At 43.5% G+C, this 26289-nt stretch overlaps 1 protein-coding gene across 1 annotated transcript in view; it reads left to right on the forward strand.

Moving 5' to 3' along the window:
* Positions 1-25896, forward strand: part of ADGRG4 (adhesion G protein-coupled receptor G4) — a 127636-nt gene extending 101740 nt beyond the window's left edge. Inside the window, 7 exon segments of the mRNA XM_088465848.1 lie at positions 1993-2114; positions 4267-4535; positions 14364-14472; positions 15714-15994; positions 18827-18928; positions 21268-21432; positions 24992-25896. Coding sequence (XP_088321974.1) covers positions 1993-2114; positions 4267-4535; positions 14364-14472; positions 15714-15994; positions 18827-18928; positions 21268-21432; positions 24992-25125 — 1182 coding nt within the window. The 3' untranslated portion in view covers positions 25126-25896.
* The last annotated feature ends 393 nt before the right edge of the window (positions 25897-26289 follow it).

Consider the following 26289-nt stretch of genomic DNA (forward strand, 5'->3'; position numbering starts at 1 on the left):
CTGGCCACTGGGGAGAGAGGAGGGGGCCCCGCACAAGGAGTGCACATGGGCCCCCTCCTCTCTTAAGATGTCCCCGACGCCTACGTTCACACCTCCACTCCCCCGTTTTTAGTGTCCTGCCCCTGTTACCACCCACAAACGGCCTCTCCTGTCACTTTTCACACTGGGCTGTCTTTGCTGGGCGAGCGAGCAGACTCCGATCGCTCCGAGTAGTACGCTTACATGCAGAACTAAGCGTGCGCATGCGCGGTCGCTTACCATCGGCCACAAACAAGCGAGCGGCCGCTTGCGAATGAGTCTGAATGAGCTCCTAAGGCCCAATTAGTCACGGTGCTTTTATACACAGAGGGCTTATGCCCAAGAAGGCACAGTGCTTTTACTTTATTTTACTTTATTTTAAATTTATACACAGAATGCTTATGCCCAAGAAGTCACAGTGCTTGTTTGTATACAGAAGACTAATGCCCAAGCAGTCACAGCGCTTCTATACACAGAGGGCTTATGCCAAAGAAGTCACTGTGCTTGTAAGCATATTAGAGTACAGCACAAAACAAATGTCTACTGTCCTCTGCATAGTACATGGCCAGGCTAATACAGCTGTGTGTGCCTGCGATCAGCCCCCGCCACTCCGAAATCCCTCCCACCGTCCTAACTAAGTAACATGCATAGCTCAGCTCTGCGCAGCGTGAAGCGTGAAATGGCGCCGAGCCTTTTATCGTGGCCAAACGTCACCCAAGTCTCGCGAGAATCCGACGTCAGCCGGGTTACATTCGGCCTCAAGGAATCAGACGGGAACATCCGAGCTTGAGCTCGGGTGTACTCAGATTCCAGATGTCCTTCCTCCGAATCCGAACCGCTCATCTCTAGCTAGAACATAATCAAGTACACAACAAATGGTTAGAATGAGTAATATAACAGATGAATAATGGATGATGTATGAGTTGAGTGAAAGGTTAAACACAGTGATGTAGAAATGAATGATGGGTAGAACACAGTGATGTAGAAGATGAATGTACAGATGTGTCTTCATAAATCTAGCCTCTTTAAACAATAAGGCGCAAGGCGCTTTGTGCAACTGAGATGCTCCGACACTGGTAATTTTTCCCTAAATATTACAAATTAGTCACATTGTAGCCATATTCAAGCCATTCACAGTGTACCAGAGAGGCTAGGTTGCAGAACACAGTGGTGTAGAAGATGAATGATGGATAGAACACAGTGATGTAAAGATGAATGATGTGTAAAACACAGTGATTTGGAAGATGAATAATGAATAGAACACAGTGACGTAGAAGATTAATGATGGGTAAAACACAGTGATTTGGAAGATGAATAATGAATAGAACACAGTGATTTGGAAGATGAATGATGAATAGAACGCAGTGACGTTTAAGATGATTGATGGGCAGAACACCGTGACATAGACATTGAATGATGGGAAAAACACAGTGACGTAAAAGATGAATGATGGGTAGAACACAGTGACATAGAAGATGAATGATGGGAAAAACACAATGACGTAGAAGATGAATGATTGGTAGAACACAGTGACGTAGAAGATGAATGATGGGTAGAACACAGTGATGCAGGAGATGAATGATGGGAAAAACACAATGACGTAGAAGATGAATGATTGGTAGAACACGACATAGAAGATCGATGATTGGTAGAAAACAGTCATGTGAGACATATGAGATGAATAATGCTATAATATAGAGATGTAGAAGATACATAATGTGTAGAGCACATTGATATTGAATGTCAATATAAAACAGCCATCTAAGGGATGTACAAGAGACTGATGCTTTTCACGCAGGTATTGTCAGCACCTACACCAGTGTTTCATGGAAATAGTTTTCTGCATTTGACATATTACAATTCTGAAATTTATGTATATTTGTAGATTAAAAATCTTGAGTCAAAGGTTTGGACACAAATATTTTATGGGGTTTAATACAGAAATACTGACCTGGGATTTCCACTTCCTTTCAGGATATTTCTAGAACACCTATAAACCCTTTTGATGACTATATACTGAGCCTCCTGTCTTATGTGGCATGTGGCATCGCTTGTCTGTGTCTAGGGTTTTCCCTTGTAACATATGGAATGTTCAGGTGAGTTTTTGCTAGGATAAAGTACATTCTGCAAGATACAATGCATAAAATATTGTACTAGAAATCAGAACATAATAAAGGGAATGTGTAAGTTTTATTTTACAGTATATTCACCCAAGCTTCCCCTCATAAAACTGTCCTTCGAGAAGTAAATGGCTGCAATTGCTTCTTCCAGAGAGATCCAGATAAGGGCAATACTGTTAAGAAGAAGAGCCGACCGAGACCTGAGTTATTTTTATGTTCTTTACTGTTCTTTTTATTTATTTTGTCACTTCATTTTGTTCTGCTCACTGAAATTCTAAAACCCAAGAGAGTCATACAATGAAAATATCAGCAATATGAAATAGTGCCAATTGCTCACATCGCTTTGATCTGCTGAGTGTAAAGCATTATGGGTAATGCACTAATCTCTGGTACAGTATCCAGGTTTTTCCAGGTTCGTCCCAGTTTTATCCACAGGAAATGTTTTAATCAGAATTACTACTTTCCAAGAGTTCAGACTAGTTATGCATTCAGAGAAAAAAAGGGATATTCCCTCCAGCACACTGCAGCAATATTGGCAAAAATACTTGAATCCTACATGATAACAGAATTCAGAGGTATTAGTTGCATACATTTGCAAATATATGATTAAGCGCCGGGCCAACGTCAAGGCTCCTCTATACCGGCGTCCCTAACATTAAGGGGTTCACGTCCGAGGCGCAAGGCACCCCAAAAGAATCCAGCCAAGGACCATTCCCAGGGCATCACACGAAAATGGAAGAAAGGTGATAGTGAAGTGTAAAGTATAGTTGTGTGAAAGATAAATCAATAAGTGTTAATATAATAAGAAAGAATTAAAATTACATAGATAATAAACAAACAAATAGAAAAGTGATGGAAAAGTAATTATGTGAATTAAGTGGTGATACCCTGAAAAAGGCCCAGCCAGAATAACCCTGGGGGCCCCACGCCCAAACGCTCACCCCAAAATAATTATTGCTACCAAATAGTAGCACCCACTCTGGGTCATATAATTACAATTAATGTACTGCATGATAACAGCACATATATAAGCCGAGAGCTGACTCACCGGGGAGGTACCCCAGAAAACTCCAAATGGCACTATAAGGACTAGCACATCCTCCCAATGCTAGCTCCCTTCATGCCTCTCAGAAGTACAAATAGAAAGTATGGTGATCGCTCAAATCAGCTTAATGATATTGCCCAGGTGCTTGTAAAGGGTGGGGTTTACACTGAACCAGAGAAAAAAAAGGATATTCCCTACAGCACACTGCAGCAATATTGGCAAAAATACTTGAATCCTACATGATAACAGAATTCAGAGGTATTAGTTGCATACATTTGCAAATATATGATTAAGCGCCGGGCCAACGTCAAGGCTCCTCTAATGTTAGGGACGCCGGTACTTCTGAGAGGCATGAAGGGAGCCATAATCATGGCCGCTCGCTATAGCTGTGGGTAGTCACCCACAGCTATGCGAGCGGCCAAGAGGCCTTTCTGAAAAAAAAAATGCCCGGCCCTGATTCAGAGCGAGTGCTCTGTCAGAGCGTCCGGCTCTGAATCAGGGCCTCTGTACACAATACACCATGGACCTTATTCAGAGCCGCTCACAAAAAGCGAGCGCTCGCTATGAAAGAGGGCGGCCACTTTGTTTTTTTAAAAGCCGGCCTCCTGGCCGCTCGCTAAGCTGTGGGTGACCACCCACAGCTTTTGTGAGCGGCCAGATGATAGTCGCGATGGTCGCGACCATCGGGCTTGCAACGAGACCCTTGTGGTAGGGTCTCGTCTGCCGCAAGCCCCAGGCAGCTTCCTGCTCTAATAGAGCCGGAACCTCACTACTGACATCACTGGTGATGTCAGTAGGGCCGCCCACAAACGGCAGGCGTTCCTTCAGGAACACCCCCGTTTGTCCAGCCACCCCCCCACCCCGCATACAAAACGGGGCGAGCTGTCGATCAACATCGACAGCCGCCCCGTTTGTAGCGAGCCCCGGAGCGAGTGAATTTCTGCGTGCGCAATGCACAACCATCGACCCACTTGCGAGCGGGTCTGAATGAGACCCCATGACCTTAATGTCACAATGGCAGAATAATAACTCCAGTTTGTATGTAATGTATTACAAAAGTGTTCTGTTTTTGTTTCTTTGTAGGCAGCTGAGAAAGGATTACCCTTCTAAAATATTGATGAATCTCGCTTTTTCGCTATTGATGCTTAATTTGACTTTCTTGGTCAATAACTGGTTGTCATCGTTCAGAAATCGGGGTCTGTGCATCTCTACTGCTGCCATCCTCCATTACTTCTTACTGACATCCTTCACGTGGATGGGACTGGAGGCTGTACACATGTACTTTGCATTTGTCAAAGTCTTTAATTCTTATGTCCATAAATACATCCTGAAATTATGCATAGCTGGCTGGGGTAAGTACATATTCCTGTAATTACTGTAATTTAGACACAATGGGAGAATACTGGGATATGTACCTTTATTGCAGACACAGTAGCTGTGTAACCTCTGTCTGGTCTGCTGGAGATTGCTTGTGTTGTCGCAACTGAACAAGTAAAACCTTACAATAAAAAGTTATATTACTGTTATTGTTACAACATAACTAACAAATATTAAGCACAATAGTTGTTATAAGCTTAGATTGTCCCTAAAAAGGAGAGAAGTCAAAGCAGATGTATTTTTGCTTCGTCAGAAAATTAGCCATAAATAGACTTAGGGCCTGATTCAGACTCGCTCGCTAGCAAGCGGCCACTCCTTGCAGACGATGTTTGCTAATGTGCTCATGCGTGTAGTTCACAGTGCGCGTGCGCAAACTAGTACGAGTGATCGAATTTTGCTTGATCGCCCTGCAAAGACAGCCCAGTGGAATGGGTGACAGGAGAGAGGCCATTTGTGGGTGGTAACAGGGGCAGGGCAGTAGTAACGGGGGAGTGGAGTTGCAGACGCCTTTTTCTGGGGCGTGCATAATTAACAGGCAGCGTCATAGTACACGTCACGTGGCTGAAAAATACACTGATGTGCTCGCAGTGCTTGCGGTAGGGTACAGTCAACCGCAAGCTCTGTGGTCAGATCCGATGTAACCCGATGTACCGATGGTTGAATATACTTCCTGGAGATGACGTACGCTAGTGGGCGGCTAAAGACAGCCTGGTGGGCGTCTGTAAACACAAAGTGATCGCTCGCCAAGACATAGTGGGCGTGCTTATGCCTTGCCGAGCAAGCGTCTGCCTTGACATCACTTTGCAAAATTTCCATACGCTGAGAGCGAGCGGCCGCATCTAGCTAGCGGGTCGGAATCAGGCCCTTAGTCATATAGGCTCTAATGATTTGGTCTTTTTTAATCAAGCAGTCTGTGTCTCCGCCATGAACAAAATAGTAAAGGTGGGAACTTAAAGGGCTCCTAACTCTATATATTTCTAATTTTCCTGCTATATGTCTAATATAAATATTTAGGGGTGAATGCATTAAAATATTCTTAATATAGGTTTTACCCCATACATTACAACATTTAGACATGCAAAATTAGGAAAAAAAAATGCCTGCCTCTGATCTGACCAAAGTCCATCTCTATTCACCCAGAAATACCTACTTTTGGCCAAAATTCTTCCTCATTTCAGAACTGTCTGTTACGACTGGCTCAGGGATCTCCTACTGAGGAGCTGAAAGCTGAGGTCCTGGGGTCCTGGGTTTGAGGAAGAAACTGGAGGTGAGGGGCCTGCATGTACGAACTCCTCATCCACAAGTATCAGATGTTGGCGAGACCTGACAAAAGGCGCGGAGTCTAACCTGCTGGGAGGTGTTCACCAGTGACCCCTCCAAGCGGGATATGGGTTTAAGCTGCACCCAGCAAGTAGGTCGCGGCCCTTTGGTCAGGTATCCAATACAGGTGGGAAATGGAGGGAGATAACACGATAAGGCCCAAGACAGTGTACTTCTAAAAGAAGCACTAGCGAGGATTCTGAACTATGATATTGTACTGAATATGCGGGCAAGGTATCAGACGCACCACTGGTACAGGAGAGTGACACTGTGGTTGTACTCAGAGGATGTACAGAGTACGCGGACAAGGTATCAGACGCACCGCTGGCACAGGAGAGTGACTAGAAATGACTCGAGTGTAGAAGAGTAAGGGAACCTGGAACACAGTGATGGCAAAGCAAACACTAGTAGTGACGATGTTGTACATAACTTCCTGTTGTCCAGAGCCCAGTAATATACCCCAAGGTAGCAGTTCATTGGCGGACAGCATCAGCTGACAACAACCATGCTACCATTGGACGAAGGGTCAGTTAGGTGATGAAGACTGTCATGGCTGCGCCCATGATGGCAACCTCGGTAACCAAGTCACGGAACAGCACATGGATGTCCAAGTACACCTAAGGCGTAATCCTCAGCGCGTGACTCGCCGCCGCATCTGACGTCTGACTGCACGAGAAGTCAGGGGAAGTCAGCGCTGTAGTGAGTAACGGCCGATCCTAGGCCGAATCCTGACAGTAGCCCACCTTTCAGGGTGGACTCCGGACACCCACAAGGCTTATCAGGAAATCTTTTGTGAAAAGCTTGAACAAGTTAAGTTGCATGGACATCAGAGGCCTTAATCCATGCTCATTCTTTGGGTCCCTATCCTTTCCAGTTAATAAGATACTGAAGGCAATTAGATCGATGTCAAGAATCAAGAATTCTCTCAATCTCAAACCCGACACCATGTTGAGTTTGCACTTGAGGCGTTTTAGGTGAAGAATGTTGAAATTGATTAAGAATCAAAGGATGTAACAGAACGATATGGAAGGTATTGGAGATCTTCAGCTGGGGTGGAAGTTCTAGTTTATACAACACAAGATTTATTACTTTGAGAATGCGGTATGGTCCAATGAAGCGTGGGGCGAACTTCATTCTTGGCACTTTTACATGAATGTTCTGAGATGATAACCACACCCAACCTCCGACTCTCAGAAGGAGAACCACAAAACATTTTTTATCAGCAAATTTTTTGTAACTACTTGAGGCTTTCTTCAAGGAACAATGAATATTTTTCCATAAGTCCACAAATGAGCCTACAAAGTTAATTACGGCTGGAACTTCCATGGACTGTCATTCTTGAAAATCAGGCACTCGTGGATGTCTACCATAGACTGCAAAAAATGGAGTGGAATCAGAAGAAGAATGATACCTGATGTTATGCGAAAACTCTGCCCAAGGTAAAAGATCGAGCCAGTCATCCTGTGAAGAGGATACAAAAAGTCTGATAAATGTTTCCAGCTCTTGATTCACCCTCTCTGTTTGACCATTTGTTTTGTGGGTGATAGGCAGAAGAGAACTTTAACTTAATTCCGCAGGACGCACACAGTGCTCTCCAAAACTTGGCTATGAATTGTACCCCTCGATCGGATACTATCTCTTTGGGCAAGCCATGTAGCCTGAAGAAGTCCCAGATGAATATCTTTGCCAATTGAGGAGCAGAATGAAGACCGACTAGGGGAATAAAATGGGACATCTTTGAGAGTCGATCCACAACCACCCAAATGGTGTTATGTCCTTTCGGACGGTGGTAATTCTGAAATAAAATCCATAGAAAGGTGTGTCCATGGAGCAACTGGAACAGGCAAAGAATGTAATGGTCCCACGACTTTATTGTGAGTGACTTTATGCTGAGCACACTTGACACAGGACATGATGAACTCTTGAACATCTTTCTTCATGGTAGGCCACCAGTAAGATCGCTGCAAAAATTTGTAAGTCTTAAGAATGCCTTAATGTCCAGAAAAAAGGGAGGCATGGGCCCATGTCAGTAAGCTTTAATGCAGTTGTGGAGCAACAAAGATTTTGCCTATTGGGGGAGACAGGAGTTGAGTGGGAGCAAAGACAAGAGAGTCTAGGATTGGGCGAACTTGAGGTTGATCCTCTTCCACGGGTGCAGATAGAATAGGCAGAGACAGGGCATCAGCTTTCTTGTTCAGGACTCCAAGGTGGAACTGAAGCTTGAAGTCAAGCCTAGAGAAGAAGAGGAACCAACGAGCTTGTCTGGCTTTTAATCGATGAGCTGTTTGGAGGTAAGCCAAATTTTTTTATGATCTGTAATGATGGTGACAGGGAATCTTGCACCCTCCAGAAGGTGTCGACACTCTTCCAATGCCAAGCATATAGCTAGTAACTCCTGGTCACCGATTACATAATTTTTCTCAGCTGGAGAAAATTTTTGCGAGAAGAACATACATGGGTGAGTCTTCCCATCCTCAGCAGTTTGAGACAGCACAGCTCCCACCCCCACCAAAGAGGCATCAACTTTCAGAATGAAGGGGTTTTCAAGTTGTGGTTGGCAAAGGATTGGTGCCATGGAGAATGCTGTTTTTAGATTTTGAAATGCCATTACTGCTGAAGTGGGCCAATGAGAAGGATTGGCTTCCTTCTTGGTGAGAGCTGTGATGGGAGCAACCAGAGTGGGTAAGTTTGAAATAAATAATCTATAATAATTAGCAAACCCTAAGAATCGCTGGGTAGCTTTCAGGGAGTTAGGTAGAGGCCAGTCCCAGATGGCACTCAGTTTGTCTGGATCCATCTGTAGAGAATCTCCAAAGATGAAGTGCCCCAGAAATGGCACGAAGGATTGCTCAAAGAGACATTTGGAAATCTTTCCATATAGACAGTGGTTACGAAGACAAGATAAAACCTCTCGTACATGAAATCCGTGTGACTGCAGATCCTTGGAAAAAAATAAAATGTTGTCTAGATAGACCACAATGAACTTGTAAAGGACGTCCTTGAAAATTTCATTCATGTAACCTTGGAACACCGCTGGTGCATTTCATAACCCAAAAGGCATTTACCAAGTATTCAAAGTGGCCATCTCAGGTCTTGAATGCGGTTTTCCATACATCCCCCGCCTTGATGCGGATCAAGTAGTAGGCCCCGCAAAGATCCAAGTTTGTGAAAAAGTGAGCATCATGAACCTTGTTGAAAAGTTCTGAGATGAGTGGCAGCAAGTATCGGTTCTTGATAGTAATTAGATTGAGTCCACGGTAATCTATGCAGGGTCTGAGTCCCCCATCTTTCTTCTCAACAAAGAAGAATCCAGCCCCAGCAGGAGAAGAGGATGGTCTGATAAACCATTTAGCTAGTTTTTTTTTTATGTAATTGGACATGGCTGCTGTTTCTGGAACCAAAAGAGGGTAAATTCGGCCACGAGGTGGCATTTTCCCAGAAATGAGATCAATGCCACAGTCCCAAGAGCGGTGAGGAGGTAATTTGTCGGCAGCCTGTTCATTAAAAACATCAGCAAAATCCTGATATGGTTCTGGCAGACTTGGATCTAGGAGGACTTTCAATTGATCAGGAGTAGGAGGCTTAAAAGCAGGTCCGGTAGAAGCTTGATTGATATGTACAGGAAGCACACAGACATTGATGAAAACAGCCCGGACCCCAAGCAAGGATTTGCATATTAGACCAATTCAGGGTTATGTAATTTAAGCCAAGGCAGACCTAAAACTAGTTCGTAGGAGGTTTTAGGTAGGACTAAGAATTCTAACATTTCTCGATGAAGGCATTCTACTTGGAGGAACAACGGGTGGATAACAGAAAATATGGAATCTCCCAGAATTAGGCCGTCTACCCCCGATAGGGTCAGCTTGCTGGGTAGAGAAGTGAATGGTATACCCAGGGTACATACCAAGGATTCTGAAATAAAATTTCCGGCGGCTCCTGGAATCTACCAAGGCTTTCAACTCTTTTTTTTTTTTCCTCAACTTCTAGGAAAGGGACACAGATAACAGACTATCCATTAAATGGGATGGCTTGATCACTACCCCCAACTGGACGCTCCCAGAACCAGTTAGGGTCTCGCGTTTCCCGCAAGAAGATGAAAATTCTTGAGAACGTGGTTCGGAGCTGCACAGTAAAGGCAGAGCTTATTCTAGTGTATGAAAATTAAATCACAACCTTGGGCGCTGCTTCACACAGCTGCAGAAATAAAATTATGTGACAATTCACCAGATTTGTCCAAAATACATGTACATGAAAAATATAATCTTACAGTTCCGCGCTTGTCTGTATTCCAACACTGAGAAAGACTCCAAATGTCCACGTATCAGTCCATACATAGGAAAATGAACAAAAATAGGAAAAAGGAACTCAATAAATGTCAAACACCCCTGGTGAGGGTTAAATCGTAGATAGTGATGAAGTCCAGTATTCAGAGAAGTTTTCACAAAGTCCAAACTTCCAAAGAATAGGCACCCCCACACGTGACTTGATAATATTGATGATATGTGCTTACATGTATGCTTACTTTTAAAAAGCTTGGTAAGTTCATATAATGGTTTCTCTATTAGATTATCCATGCGAGTGGTGAAATCTTGAAACACCCCTGCACCCTGGGATCCTGAAGCTTCCCAAGTGTCCCACCAAAATCGGGACACTTGGGAGGAGTGATATGCCTAGTTTTTATGATGGTAGTAGTAAGTCTGACTGCAGAGAACACCTTTCAGTATTCAGCCATTGTTCTCTCTCCTCTTGCTTATATCTATTTATCACCTCCAGAGTTCTATCACTCTTATACCCCATTCAGACTTATCGAGAACCCTGGGTTTTTGCCAGGGCTCGGCCAATGTACCCGGTACTCTCTTATGTCTGAAAGGCACCACCTGGGATTACAGTCCCGGATCGTCGCCCCTGCTATTGGCCAGGGTTTTTCCCGGGACTTTTGTCCTGGGTAGATAACCCAGGTTAAGTCTGAATGGTGTGACCAGGGATTTTACTCGCACCTAGAAGCCCTCTGATTGGCCGTTCGGGTCTGCCTGTAGAAAACGGGACTGTCTGGAGGTGGGGCGTCCTCCTACTGACACAAACTGACAGCGCTGGATCTGGAAATAGAAGTCAGTGGTTTGATAGCCCGAACAATAAGGGGTGAAGACCGATTACCTGATGGATTGGAAAGAGGTGTCTGGTCCGCGCTGCTGTGTGTAGAAGCAGCCGGCGCACACTAGCTACAGAGATGCTGCCCGTTGTTGTGAGGTCTGGTGGCTGGAGAAGGAGTGTGTGATTGCGTCGGTGTGTATCAGTGTGACGTGTGTATGACATGTATGTGTGTGTGTATGAGAGTGAAACGAGAGTAGCCTGTCAGACCTGGCTATTAGAAAACCAAGGCTGACCCAGCTTATGTCTGAAAGGGATCAACCAGGGAATTTCCCAGGTCCCAAGTGTAGTGTGAAAGGAGGTCTCGAGCAAAAGACCAGGTTTTTGCTGAGGTGAAAATCCCAGGTCTGAGCAGGGAAATTCACGGGTCGTATGTCTGAAAGTGGTATCATTGAGTTGTGATAACTGCCCCACAATATAATAGTTGGGGATGTTTTCCAGTGATAAAATATTACAGTGAATTTACTGGGTGAGGTATTACATTTTTGAAAGCAGGGCCATCGTCTGGAAATATTAACTTCTAAAATATAGTTCATTTATCATTGAGAAGAGACAAAGTTATTGCTGAAACTATACTTGCAATCGGACTATTCCCTGAATAAATGTATAATTAGTAGAGTAATCGCACCAGTGACCTCGGAAGCTATTAGCAGGGTGCTGGGGTTCTGGTCTGTATGCGCACTGTATGTGCGAGTGGCGGTTAGTCCACACAACAAGTAACTTAACCAGATGGAAAGTTTATTAACCAAGTAGAAATTAGGTGGTATTAGACACAACGTTTATCACACGGGGATGTAGTCAAAACATCTATCAAAATATAGACAGTCAAAATGGTCAAAAGGTCAACACTGGACATAAAGTGGACAGTGTCATATCTTTCATAGTCAAAGATCGATACGGCAAAAATACAAGCCACACCATGATCTCCAGATATAACCGGCTGGTCGAGCATGCTGCAACCTCTAGTTCCACAGCAACTGAATCAGGCTGACTATGAGGTCCCTTCACTCACAGTCCTCACTCACCGCCTTCTCCGAGTATCCACTCCTTACTCACTGTCGCTTCCCTACAAGTGGGTAAGGCAAGCTATAAAGCATTGTGTAGCCCACCCTGCCATCTGTTACAAGGAGTCCATGTAGTGGACCGCACTAGGGACCTCATTCAGAGGCCGTCGCACGGAGCGATTGGTCATAGCGAGCGATGTTTGTTTCAACTGCGCATGCGTGTACATGGCAGTGCACGTGCGCAAGCCTGTCTTTCCGACCGCAATCCTCTTGCTCGCTAGTCACTACGAGTTCGTAGCTGAGATTGACATTTCGTGCCGTTTGTGGGTGGTTACAGGGGAAGGTGCTTGTGAACGGGGGTGTGGTGGTGCAGACGCAGGCGTGGTTGACCTTTTAAAAAGGGTGTTTTAAGGGCGTGCATAATTACTGAGCGAGTCATCACACACGTCATCTCGTTGCAATAACGATGCTACTGCTCGTAGTGCTAAAGGTAGCCCAGGGTCTACCTTTAGCATTGCGAGTGCAGGCGATGGTTTCTGCGTCAACCGATGTTTGTAGGCAATTAACACTGTAACAGGTGTTAATCATGCTGACGTGGGTTGCCGCCTGCGACCGACACTGAATTAGGCCGTAGAGATAGGAGGTGTGCTTTCATTGTTGTGGGTGTTTCCGCGCTTACGATGTGCTTTGCGACTGAGCACTCGTTTTGCATATTCTCGATCACTCCCGAGCGACCGCCTCTGAATGAGGTCCTAGGTGCTGTGGCAAAAAGAGGGACAGATCAGGCCTAAGCTTATCTGGGCTGCTGATTGTAAAGTGGCTGGTCCAGGGAAGGGCCAGATACCAGGAAGCATATCTATGTCAGGCCGACTCCGATCTGTCTCATTTTAGCTGTTACACTGATGGTTCCTAGGGGGAGATGTATTATAGGGGCACGCATCGTGCTGCTATAACTCTTCCTGTCTTGCCTCTTTACCGAGGCGAAGCAGGAAGCCGTACCAATGAGTTGTCTTAACATCTCATCTGCCGGAGTGGGGGAGTGAAGATTCCCCCTCTGGCAATCCCTACCAGAGCCCACAGAGCATCAGCCTAGTGCTGATGCCGTGTCTCACCTCCCGGCTGGCTCTACTGGGCATGCGCGGGCCTGGAACCCAGCCGCAGTCAGGGACAGTGCTGTCCCTGCTGTGGTGTTAGGGCTACGACAGCTGCAGCTGTTGGAACTGTTATTGCCACTGACCATTCATACATCTGCCTGGCACACCAGTGCTGCTATCATTTTTCGCCCCTGTCATTCTGCTCGCTTCTCTGCATTACTACATGCAGGGAAGCAGTAACTGCAGCACTTAACATGCACAGTTACCGGTTTCCCCCCTACCGCCCCTTCATACATCTCCCCTATGTGGTCCTTCATCTGGAAAGAAGTTTCTATGGGCTCTATTTACTACAATCCGCATATTGAATGCAGATTGTAGTGTGATATTATCGACTGAATTCGCATTTACTACAAATCCCTTGCAGGGACAGAGCCTGCGATAAAGCTCTGTATTTTCACAAAAAAAATAGTGACACAGTGCCCGCGCATGCGCTTACCGGCCGCCGCTGCTTCCCCCCGGCGCTAAGCTCCGCCCTGGCCCTAAGCCCCACCCCCGCGATGCGCGCCCCCCCCCCCCCTTGATCCCCCCTCTACCTTAATTACACTTACCCGCATGATCCGGGCCTCCGGGTGTCCTCCATGCCTCCGGTCAGGTGATCTCCCATACTGCACTGGGACCCGATCACCTGATGACCGGGCCGCAGTGCACTATGGGAGACCAGATGACCGGAGGGGAGACGTCACCGCCCCAATGACCGGTCCCTGGAGTCAGGTAAGTAAAACATTTTTTTTACAGTAATCAGCTTGCGGTCTGTTTAGACCACACAGCTGATTACTGTGACCGACTCCCGGCTCTGCTCTGCCTTTTAGAGCAGAGTAGGAGGCCGGTAACCGGGGAATATTTTTTTACAGTTTATTTTTAGTAACTTTGGTCGGATCACATTTCCCATTACAATTATGGGAAATGCGATCTGATTACTAAAAATAAGTGATACTTAGGGGTTGGAGTAGAATTTTACGAATTCTGCTCCAATTTCCCTGTAATAACTATAGGTGATACTAAAATAATGTGAAAATGGTGTGAAAACACCCTTTTTCACTTTATTTTAGTAAAAATAATGTTAATAAATAGAGCCCTACTGTATGTTACCACAAGGTTTATCATTTGAGCTAAGTGCTGTAAGTTTCCTGCTTACATTCATAGAATGAATCACTCTTACTGTTTTTGTCTCTGGCAGGAATACCAACAATTGTAGTTGCCATAGTACTCAGTATAAATACCAATTTCTATGGGAATGGATCTGAATACAAGCAATATAGCGAAATTGATGACAGCTCTTCCTTGTTGTGAGTAAAAATTATTTAGTACATTAAAAAGAGAAACAATGATCAAATTGAAGCAAAACTTAAAGAAAGCTTTGATGAGAGTACAGTTCTTTTTATTTTGTGTAGCGAACTTTTATGCAAACATTTATCTTTTCGATTTATTGTTGGAAGACATGGTATAGTTGTTTTTACATGTAAAGTTGTTCTCCCTCAGTAGACATGATACACACAGAGTTATTATTACCTGTGTTATCGCTATTTAATAATAGCTCTGTGAATACAGTAAAGCTCCCTAAATTTCAGGTGTCAAAAACATAAGGACAAAAACAGGTCATGTGCCTGACTTGACCAGTCATAGCTCCACCTGCTGAAACATACCATATTATACTTGCACCCCACTAAACAAATCATTAACCTCCACACCTTTTGGATGATAAACATCATGACTGTACTTTGTGACTATTGAGGACTAGGTAGAGTAATGGTAATGGAGTGAATGGAAAAGGCAGATCCCAATGTCAGCCCTAGCTGCTGGTTAAGGCTCTTGGGTAGACACAGAGAACATACACAAAGAGCAAAATAATTCCATATTACTGTATTTTCTTATGTACTGTAAGTGCCATACTAATGATCAGTGCAAAATTCCCCCAAAAATATGGCAAAAAGGCCGTCAAACCTATTAAAGACACACACCTCATAAGACCTAAAATTAAAAGTGGAGTTCTAAGTGCACTTCAGTGGACAGAAATCTGAAAGAAATGTTTACTTACACGCCCCATTCCATTTGCCTGATTAGTTGGGGTCCTTGATCGATCCCACATCACAATCCACTCTCTTCTTCATGCTTGGCAAGTAAGTGTACATCCACACCCATGGATCACATCACACAGGAAGAGGAGAGTGGAATGGAGCATGGGGCCATTAGAGTGTGCCATTAGAGTGTGCGATGTCCCCAGTGAATCTAGTTAACAACCCATGGAAGGTACGTATACGAGATAGATGGGATATTTATGGAAACTGGGAAAAGTGCTGTAAACCAAATCAACCAATCAGTCATTTGCTTTCATTTTCTACACAGAATGAGAAAATTGACAGATACTATTGAATTGGTTGCTATTGATAAACAAAAAAGTTTTTATGTAAACAAATTTTCAAAACCTCATAACCCATATTTATTTTTGCAAGAGAATGTCCATAAAGAAGAAGTTACCTCTTTTTTTCTGTATTCAAAATAATGCAACAAGTTTTCTCTCTCTTTGTAGTTGCTGGATTCAGAATGATACTGTGTTTTATGTGACAGTCGTGGCATACTTCTGTGTCATGTTTCTTATCAACATATCCATGTTTATTGTTGTGCTTCTTCAAATCAAGTCATTGAAGTCTACCAGGATAAAGGACTGGAAGGCCCTCTTTCTTCATGACATCAAGAGCACGCTCAGTCTCTCTTTCTTACTTGGAATAACTTGGGGCTTTGCCTTCTTTGCATGGGGTCCTGTTAAAGTTCCCTTTATGTATCTTTTTGTCATTTTTAATACAGCACAAGGTATTTGCGGCATTAAACCTCCTGTATCACACACCTGTTATCTATTCCTGTAGACCGTAAACTTGTAAGCTGGGCCCTCTAAAACCTTTATTAATTAACTAGCTGTTGCCTACAGCTTCGCCCACGATGAAATTGCTTCTGCCAAAATGTTGTTTTATTTGATTGCTTTGCATAGGAGCCCTGTCGCGGGAGTGGCCCACGTGACCAGCAGCACTATACAGACTGGTGGCAGCAGCGTCTTCACCCACCACTCACACTGTGTGCCTTGTGCACAGACTACTATGTAGCCTATCCTATTCACCCACCACTCTCACCAATGTCACTGTGTGCCCTGTGCACAGACTGCTATGTAACCTATCCTATTCACCCACCTCTCACACCAACGTCACTGTGTGCCCTGTGCACAGACTGCTATGTAGCCTATCCTATTCACCCACCACTCACGCCAATGTCACTGTGGCCCTGAGCACATACTGCTATGTAGCCATCCTATTCACCTACCACTCTCACCAATGTCACTGTGTGCCCTGTGCACAGACTGCTATGTAGCCTATCCTATTCAGCCACCACTCACACCAATGTCACTGTGTGCCCTGTGCACAGACTGCTATGTAGCCTATCCTATTCACCCACCACTCACAACTATGTCACTGTGTGCCCTGTGCACAGACTGCTATGTAGCCTATACTATTCACCCACCACTCTCACCAATGTCACTGTGTGCCCTGTGCACAGACTGCTATGTAACCTATCCTATTCACCCACCACTCACACCAATGTCACTGTGTGCCCTGTGCACAGACTGCTATGTAACCTATCCTATTCACCCACCTCTCACACCAATGTCACTGTGTGCCCTGTGCACAGACTGCTATGTAGCCTATCCTATTCACCCACCACTCACACCAATGTCACTGTGTGCCCAGTGCACAGACTGCTATGTAGCCTATCCTATTCACCCACCACTCACACCAATGTCACTGTGTGCCCTGTGCACAGACTGCTATGTAGCCTATCCTATTCACCCACCACTCACACCAATGTCACTGTGTGCCCTGTGCACACTCTGCTATGTAGCCTATCCCATTCACCCACCACTCACACCAACGTCACTGTGTGCCCTGTGCACACTCTGCTATGTAGCCTATACTATTCACCCACCACTCACACCAATGTCACTGTGTGCCCTGTGCACAGACTGCTATGTAACCTATACTATTCACCCACCACTCACACCAATGTCACTGTGTGCCCTGTGCACAGACTGCTATGTAGCCTATCCTATTCACCCACCTCTCACACCAATGTCACTGTGTGCCCTGTGCACAGACTGCTATGTAGCCTATCCTATTCACCCACCTCTCACACCAATGTCACTGTGTGCCCAGTGCACAGACTGCTATGTAGCCTATACTATTCACCCACCACTCACACCAATGTCACTGTGTGCCCTGTGCACAGACTGCTATGTAGCCTATCCTATTCACCCACCTCTCACACCAATGTCACTGTGTGCCCTGTGCACAGACTGCTATGTAGCCTATCCTATTCACCCACCTCTCACACCAATGTCACTGTGTGCCCAGTGCACAGACTGCTATGTAGCCTATCCCATTCAAGTGACCGCAGGCCCAAAGCACCTCTCCTCCCACACCTTACCGGTCATTTGGTTGTGCCATACCTATCTCTTGCATTGATGATGTAAATAAAATTTGTTTTGTTATTGCTCAGCTTTACCTTGACGGATCGAGATTGAAAAAAAGAACAGGTTATTTCTAGGAGTTTCCACTACAAAAAGATGCAGTTTTCATGAAAATCGGTTTAGTAGTTTCTGCGCCAACTCGGAAGAAACAGACATAAAAATCTACTTTAAAAAAATGTATTTTAGTAAATGTGTGATTTAGCTCCTGAAACACAATGTCAATGTTGATCTATTAAAATTGAACCTTAGTAAACTTACCCCTAAAACAAGTACTATATTTGCAGAATGTTGGAAGAAAATATATGTGATTGGATATAAAAGTTAAGGAAAAGTTAAAAAGCCTATACTGCATGGCTATACTGTATTAAACGATTGTGGTATATTTGTCCGCAATCACAATGTTGATACCAAATTTTTTACTTAAGCCTAACCCCAGCCCTACAATTTCTACTGTCGACATTTTGACTGTGTCGACATTTCATATATCAACATTTTGACTCTGTCAACATGTTGGGCATCCACATTTTAGCCATGTCAATATTATGACACTGACATTATAGACATGTGCTAAGAACATCATTTATACTCCATTTTAATTGTAGAGTTGATGCTAATTGTTGTGACTACCCGTATTGTTGGTGCTTAGAATGCACCTGAATTTTCTTTTTCCTGTATAAACGAGCATGCACGGGGCCGGCATGTTACAGGGGAAACAGAACACTGATTTTTATTTACTTTTTCCTTCATCTGTCATCTCTGTATGAACCAGGTGTATCATGTTTTTACAAAGCAGATCACTGACTCAAGTGACAGCAATAGAATAAGCTGCACACCAGCCCCTAAGTCAACACTCCGCCTATGGCAGCTTTTACAGGCCTGTATCACTGCAGTCTGTGACAGTGCTGTATATCCAACTAGTGTAATAATACAGAACCATGGCTGAATCATAGGAGACAGCTTTTATGTGGGCTGAATGTAACTTCACTTAAATCACAGAGAGAGAAAGCAGTTTCCTCAATTAAAATAAAATATACCTATTTTCATTCATGTTTAAAAAACATAATTTGTTTTAAAAATGAAATGTTATGAAAAATAAATAATCATATTATCTATATTTTCTTCTACATTAGGTATGTTTATTTTTGTGTTTCACTGTGTAATTAAGGAGAGCGTAAGGAGACAATGGAGGATGTATCTCTGCTGTGGACAATGCAGACTTGACAATTATTCAGGTAAGTACTTATTTTACCAGGTTAATATTTTGCTCTAATACTTTGGGATATTCTAATGGCAACTTCAAAAGGAATCTTGTGTCATATGTAACAATGCAAACCCCTTTATCCGCTGCATTGTGACACAGCAGTGTGGGAAGTCTATTTCTGGATGACAGATGTTCCCGGCTCATGACTGAGCTGGTAATATCCGCATTCCTAAACACTTCTGAGGGTTGTGATAGTAATGCCAGCGTGTGGCATCAATCGGAAAGTGTTGGCGGTTGGACAGGTGTTTTCTCGTTACCTATATGTTGGAATAAAAATATCATTATACAAATGATTACGAGTCTGGCAAAAAGAGGGCAAAGATTAAATTCTGTATACAGATAAAAAAAAGCTGTCATCAACATCAAATTCCTAAATAATAAACAAATAATGATAGTAATTGAATGCTAAATGTATTTTTCTGGCTCGCCAGTGCTAAAGGTGTGATTGTTCATCGCCATTGTTATTTCATATATGTTATTCTAACTACACCAGACAATAGTTGCATTCTCTGTAGTGTCATTTATTCTGTCACTTTTTATTCTTTGTTTTTTTTCAATTGTGTAAGCAATACCATTTATACATAGTAATTTCCCAAAACTTTGTGAAATAGACAAATTTTCATTATCACACATATGTATATAGACCATGTGATAAGCTTCTGAACTCGCTGCTAGCCAGATGTAAATAGCACTGGTGCACTCTATTTTCTTTGTGTCTACTGGGAGTTTGCATGTGGCATTTTCTATTTATTATCTACAGTACTTCATTGGTCACCTGGCCGGCAGATTAATTAAATAATGACGCTACAAACTAAAATTTAAGATTTTGTTACTCCAAAACTTATTCGATTTTTATTCAAATTTTGTATATTCCTATAGATGAGATTTAATTTAATTATATGGACGGTCAGCACTGTGATCCTTCTATTATTCTCTAAATATTGAAAAAAAAATGTTTTACATATAAAAAGAAAAAAATAACATTAAAAGTACACACACAATTACAGAACACTGATATCTGACAATTTGTTTCCATTATATTGCTCCCATAATGATGATCTCCTCCTCATCTTGGGACTCATGCAGGTTTGTGCGCAATTTGCAGCCCTAACATACATGTAAATGCTGGACTGGCCATCTGGCAAATGACCAAATGGGCCGTTCCAGTTGTGTGAAGGCCTAGCTGAGCAGATTCGCCTCCTGGCATGCTTAGGCGGGAGCTTGACACGGGGCTACACCCCTGTGACTCGAGGCATGGCCACACCCACTTACTCGCATAGACCGAATGTGTATGTAATGTCCAAAAATTTAGGCTGTAAGATATATATACTAGGCTATATAAGCTGCTTTGCACAAAGACCATATTGCGCAATTATCACCTGCATTTCACATTTGAAAAGACGCACTACTCCATCGCACAGAGACTCTATTGCTATGGGCAGCACAGATGGTGTAATGGTTAGCATTACTGCCTCACAGCACTGAGGTTGTTGGTTCGATACCCACTACAGCCCTAACTGTGTGGAGTTTGTATATTCTCCATGTACTTGCGTGGGTTTCCTCCAGGTGCTCCGGTTTCCTCCCACACTCCAAAAATATACTGGTAGGTTAATTGGCTCTTAACAAAAATTGCCCCTAGTATGTATGTGTGTGTATGTGAGCATGTGGTAGGGAATATAGAGTGTAAGCTCCACTGGGGCAGGGACTGATGTGAATGGCCGAATATTCTATGTACAGCGCTGCGGAATATGTGTGCGCTATATAAATAACTGGTAATAAATAAATAAATAATAGTATGTCCCCACACATTGTACAGATCCCCAGAGCTCTTCTTCACATGAGGCAAGGTGATAGCGTTGTCCCAAGCAGTTATTGTCTTTCTATTAGTTGTAGAAAGCAGGTTCTCAACTCGCATCCAGGTCTGCAAAGTGTTCTTGTGGTGCCAGTAACTGATGCAGGAGTGGAGCATCAGCAGTGAAGGGAGAGGAAGTAGTCTCCCACTCCTCACTTTCTCCACTTATGCTGCTGTTATTGTGGTGGTAGTACCCTGATTGCAGAAGACTAGTGATGACCCAGCGTTGAGCATACAGTGTTCTCATTATAGTAGCAATAATTTTCTATCAACATCCAGTTTTAGGCCAAAACAGAGAAATGAGAATTATAACAATTTGGGAGGATGTGAGATAGCAGGAAAATTCTTTACATCCATAGGTTTAATTCACAATTAGAATAATATTATGAACACATATATAGTCTGTCTACTTTATTTAGCAGTATATTAAAATGTCACATCTATACTTTGCTTTTCAGATTGGAGTAGACTGAGCAATGTGGACACAAAACATGGCCGCATATGCTTGACGCCATCAGACTCTTACCAATCAACCCGATCTAACACCACCGCCTCTACCTCTAACGCTTCCAGTCTTTCAAGCTTCTCCAGTGGTGGCTATTATGAAAGAAATTTTATAAATGGTGAGTGGGTGGAGATCAGTTTGGCCTATTCGGTAACTCCCGTTGGGGCTACCATAGCACTGCTAACAACCAGTACATTTTCTGGCACCCTGTTCTCTATGTTCCTATTGTATGCAGAGCAGGAATCAAATGAGTCATTACTGGAACATTTAGGTCCTCTATGAGCACAAATCAGACCTGTATTGTTCTGCTTTGTTTTATCGCACATGCGTATTCCGCGTGACATGTAAATGTAATTTATATAGAATATTATTGCTATAGGACTTCATATATTGTCTATCTAGGACTTCATATATTGTCTGTCTCTGGTTGCAGAGCTCATAATAGAGAAGACATTGTTTATCTTCTCTTACCCATAGTACTATTATCATATCCCAGAACTCTACGGTTAACTTTACTGAGGTTGGTAATCTTTTAAGAAAACCAATGCTTGAGGGTGAGGGATATGCTACACATAACTGGGGATATTATGTCAATGAGAGCATGTGGCCAGGCTTGGCATTTAAATAGTATTTATTTCCTGAGTTTATGGTAATAGCACAATGTAACTTAACAAAACTTCTTTCAGTTAAAGAAATAATTAATGCAGAAATAAATATTATTTCCAGTTTCTCTATTTGTTACCGCTATCCCGAGATGCTTGATAAATAGGCTTCCCCAGGCAATGGCATCAGGAAGACTTTGTCAGTGAAACCACTGGTATAATTATCATTAGAGATAGTGATGTTATTGCCCATGGTTACCACTTACATGTGTAAAACAAAGTGGAAACAATCCTGTTTGCTGGTAAAAATGGATATTTGTCCTATGATAAATACAAACTGGTGAGGAATGGTCCAGTTGTGTCGGAAGTGCTGGATATGACTGTGGGATGTTTGACGCACCCCATATTTTTGGGGGTATATTTACTATAGTTCGGGTTTATAAAAGTGGCGGTGTTGCCCGCTGAAACCAATCAGATTGTAGCTATTATCTTTTAGAAGGTGATAGATAAATGCTAAGTAGAATCTGATTGGTTACTATGGGCAACACCTCCACTTCTATAAACCCTAACTTGCACTTTAGTAAATATACCCTTTTGTCTCAATTCCCCACCCTACAAAGTTGTCAGTTACTAGGAATTAACAGAAACTGGAAGTGTGAGCTTATAACGGCAGTTTGTCAGGAAGTAGGAGTTTGGCTATTTTGGGGAGCAGACTGTTTAAAAGAAATGCCTTAAATTCTATGTTTTGCTGCTTGTGGACATGGACTGTGTGGGGGAAGAGTATGTTTTGCAGCAAGTGGCCAGGGAGCCCATACTTCTTATATCCATGGCAGCTGCATTGACTGCTATGACTGATGTTATGCCACTGGCTCCTATGAGTAAGAGAAAATATGGAAAATTGTGCTTTAATTAAGGGGTGCATGAAATGTGATGGTAGACAGAACATTAATGTGGCATTCTTACTTTTTTACCATTCCTCTAATGGACTGATATCCTGGAAAATGTTTTGCCAAACACATGCATGTATACTCTTGAAAATGCACAAATTAGGGCTGGCACCTGTGTATGTGTAGTGGACAGAAATCGCCCCTGTATTTTTACTGGTTTGAAATCCCGCGGACTTGTCTTTTTCAAATGACAATGACAGGGTTTGTGTAAAAGGACTCGCAGCTGAGGCTGGAAACCACACCAATAACAAACATCATCCAAAGAATCACAAATCCACTACAGCAAATATACAGCTCATCGTTTGAAGTCTTTCATTTCTGATATGATTGTGATGTGTCCTTACAAATCTTTGCTGCAGTCGCACTAAAATGCACTCTCTGTGAGCCAGGTACTGTGAGACTCTGCTAGCGCCAGCCGTCTTTTTCTGCTAAAAATGTGAGTCGCAATACGATGTGACTAGGATCAGGGCCGCAACTAGGTGGGGGGGCTAAGGGGGCACATGACCCAGGTGCCGAACATGATGGGGTGCCGGGGAGAGTCTGCCGGGAGGCTAGGTTGCTGCTCTTGTGGGTTTGGAGCCGCATCCCGTCCTTGAGAGGCACAGAGACACCGTCAGTCTAATGTGGTGCCGGTCGCAAGCCAATCAGCAGAGGCTGCTGGTCCGTGAGCTCCAATTGGTTTGAGAGCGGCGCCACATTACAATGACGGCAGTACTGACAGTTCCCCAGCGTGTGCCAGCCCCATCCCGCGCCACCCCGAGCTCACCCACCGCATGGCCCTGGCAGGTAAGAGAAGGGAGATGGGGCCTTACTGTGGCATAATGTGTAAGAGGCCTTACTGTGGCATAATGTACATGGGGCATCACTGTGGCATAAATGTATAAGGGGCATTACTGTGGCATAAATGTATAAGGGGCATTACTGTGGCAGAATGTGTTGTAAGGGCATTAATGTGTTGCATAATGTGTTGTAAGGGGCATTACTGTGGCATAATGTGTTATGAGGGTCATTAATGTGTGGCATAATGTGTTATAACTAAGGGGCATTACTGTGTCACAAAACCACACACCCTTTTCGTCCTCTTCTATTGGAATGGGATTGGAATGCTGGTGGCTGTTTAGCCGCCGGTTTAAATCCCGACAAGATGAAAATCCCGACAGTGGCAGGTAAGTATGCTAATCTCCCCTGTCACCCTCCCCTAACCCTAACCCTCCCTAAGTGGTGCCTAACCCTAACTCCCTCTAACCACTCCCTAAACTTAACCCTCTCGCGGGGCGGAGCCTAACCCTAACCTCTTCCTGGGGGTGCCTAATCCTAGCACTCCCCCCTTGAAAGACTAACTTTAACCACCCCCCAAAACCTAACGCTAACCCCGCTACCTGAACTAAACCTAACCCTCCCCCCCCACCTCTAACAGGACGGACGCCCCGGACCTCGCTCGGGCAAGCATCGTCCTGGGTTCTGGCGTGGTGATTATGATAGGCGTCAGTATTTTGACGCCTGTCATAAGTCCCTAGCCGCCATTCTGTTGTTGGGATTGTGACCAGCGGCTCATAACTGCATCCTGTTCTATTTTTTTTTTTGTGTTGGGCGCCAAATTATGGCCTTGCCTCGGGTGACAAAAATCCTAGTTTCGGTTCTGCTAGGATGCACCTGCAGACTGTGCTGATAAATGTGACATGCGACACTTGTATATTTGTGTGCACCTGAGTCTCTGAATCTGTATACGTAGTGCTACAATGTAGTGACCGCAGCTTTTATCTTTCCAAGTTCCATTGTGCTTCATATACAGACTCAGGTGCACACAGACATACAAGTGTTTCATATCAAATGAATCAGCACGGTTTGCTGGTGTGTTCCTGGTCGCATCGCATTGCTAGTAGCATAGGTCCTGGTGGCTCACTCACGCCAGCTAAGTCACGCTGCGTGGCTTATAGAGGCTAGATGCATGATGACACGTGTATGTGAACCCCCACTAGTGATGCTTTTTCATGCATACCATTACGACACATCTAATAACTGTTTTGCTATATTTGTGATTGCTCATCCAAATCTACTTATTATTTCTTTAATGGAATGAACAAGAAAAACACCTTTAATCACTGGAATTATTGTTTGTTTTGTGCAGGAGGAGGAATATTCATCAACTATGCCAGCAGTACCACAGCTCCTTCCATTCACAGCACCATCTTCCCCCAAGTGAGGAGAGCAAACCTCGATACAAAGAGAATATTGTCATTCATGGAAATAGAGACTCAATGAAGACAGCTGTTTATATAACATGTATTATACTGAATCTCACAGTACAGTGAACCTTAAGGGCCTGATTCTGATTTGTGCACAAAGCAGCCACAGGTGTGGACAGCCTCGGCAGCCAGATGTACTTACTACATTATACTAATGCGAGTATCCGTGCGGCTTCAGTCACACCGCCAACATTTTTCCATCTGCTTCTACATCCATCATCATTGGTATCAGCACTTACATCTACCTCATGCTAGTTGCAGTAGATCCGTCTGATGCAGGCGTCCTGGCGGAAAACGCAGGACTCATATTAGGACGGAACCCTGGCTATAAGCCAACAACATTCCCACCTCACTCCCACTCTTTTGTATGCGTTCGCCAAGTAGCCACCCAGTTGCCACCCAGAAACACCTAATCCATGGAATCACTAGATGTGTACACTTATGGTGCGACTCAGAATCAGGCCCTATGTGTGCATTTTCTGTGTGCTGAAAATACTGTGGTAAAATGTTCTCAAATCCTTTGTAATTAAGGATGACTATCAAACATAACAAGGGGTGTTGCACATTGACAAGTATCAGGCCAGATAAAAGGAAAGAAGAAAGAGCCCTCAGGAATTTATCAAAGCTTGGAGAGATATAAAATTGTGGCAGATAAAGTACCGACCAATCAGCTTCTAACTTACATTGTACAGGATGAGTTTGAAAAACGACAGTTGGGAGCTGATTGATTGGTACTATATACTAAGCTTTTGAGAGAGATAAAGTAGGCGGAGATAAAGTACCAACCAATCCGCTCCTAACTGTCATTATTCAATTACAGCCTGTACAATTACAGTTAGGAGCTGATTGGTTGGTACTTTATCTCTCTCCAAGGCTTAGTACATAGATCCCTACATCTCTCTCCAAGCTTTGATAAATTCCTGTGCTAGAGGAGGAATCACATGTGTTAAGATAAAATGTATTTACTATTATAATTAGTGTTTAGACCAACACTAAATTAAGCATGAATAAACACTAAATCATTACTTAATTTAATTAAATTGCATCTTTTATTTGACTATTAGTAAATTGACAACGATTTCTCAGATGTTGAATGCAATTTTTTTTACAAGTACAATCAATGTTATTAGATGGTTAAACTTTTGTAAACATTCAAATTTGGCTGGACAAATGTACTGTA

Source organism: Taudactylus pleione, unplaced genomic scaffold (assembly GCF_031769625.1).
Source record: "Taudactylus pleione unplaced genomic scaffold, aTauple2 ptg000064l, whole genome shotgun sequence".
NCBI classification, from domain to species: domain Eukaryota; kingdom Metazoa; phylum Chordata; class Amphibia; order Anura; family Myobatrachidae; genus Taudactylus; species Taudactylus pleione.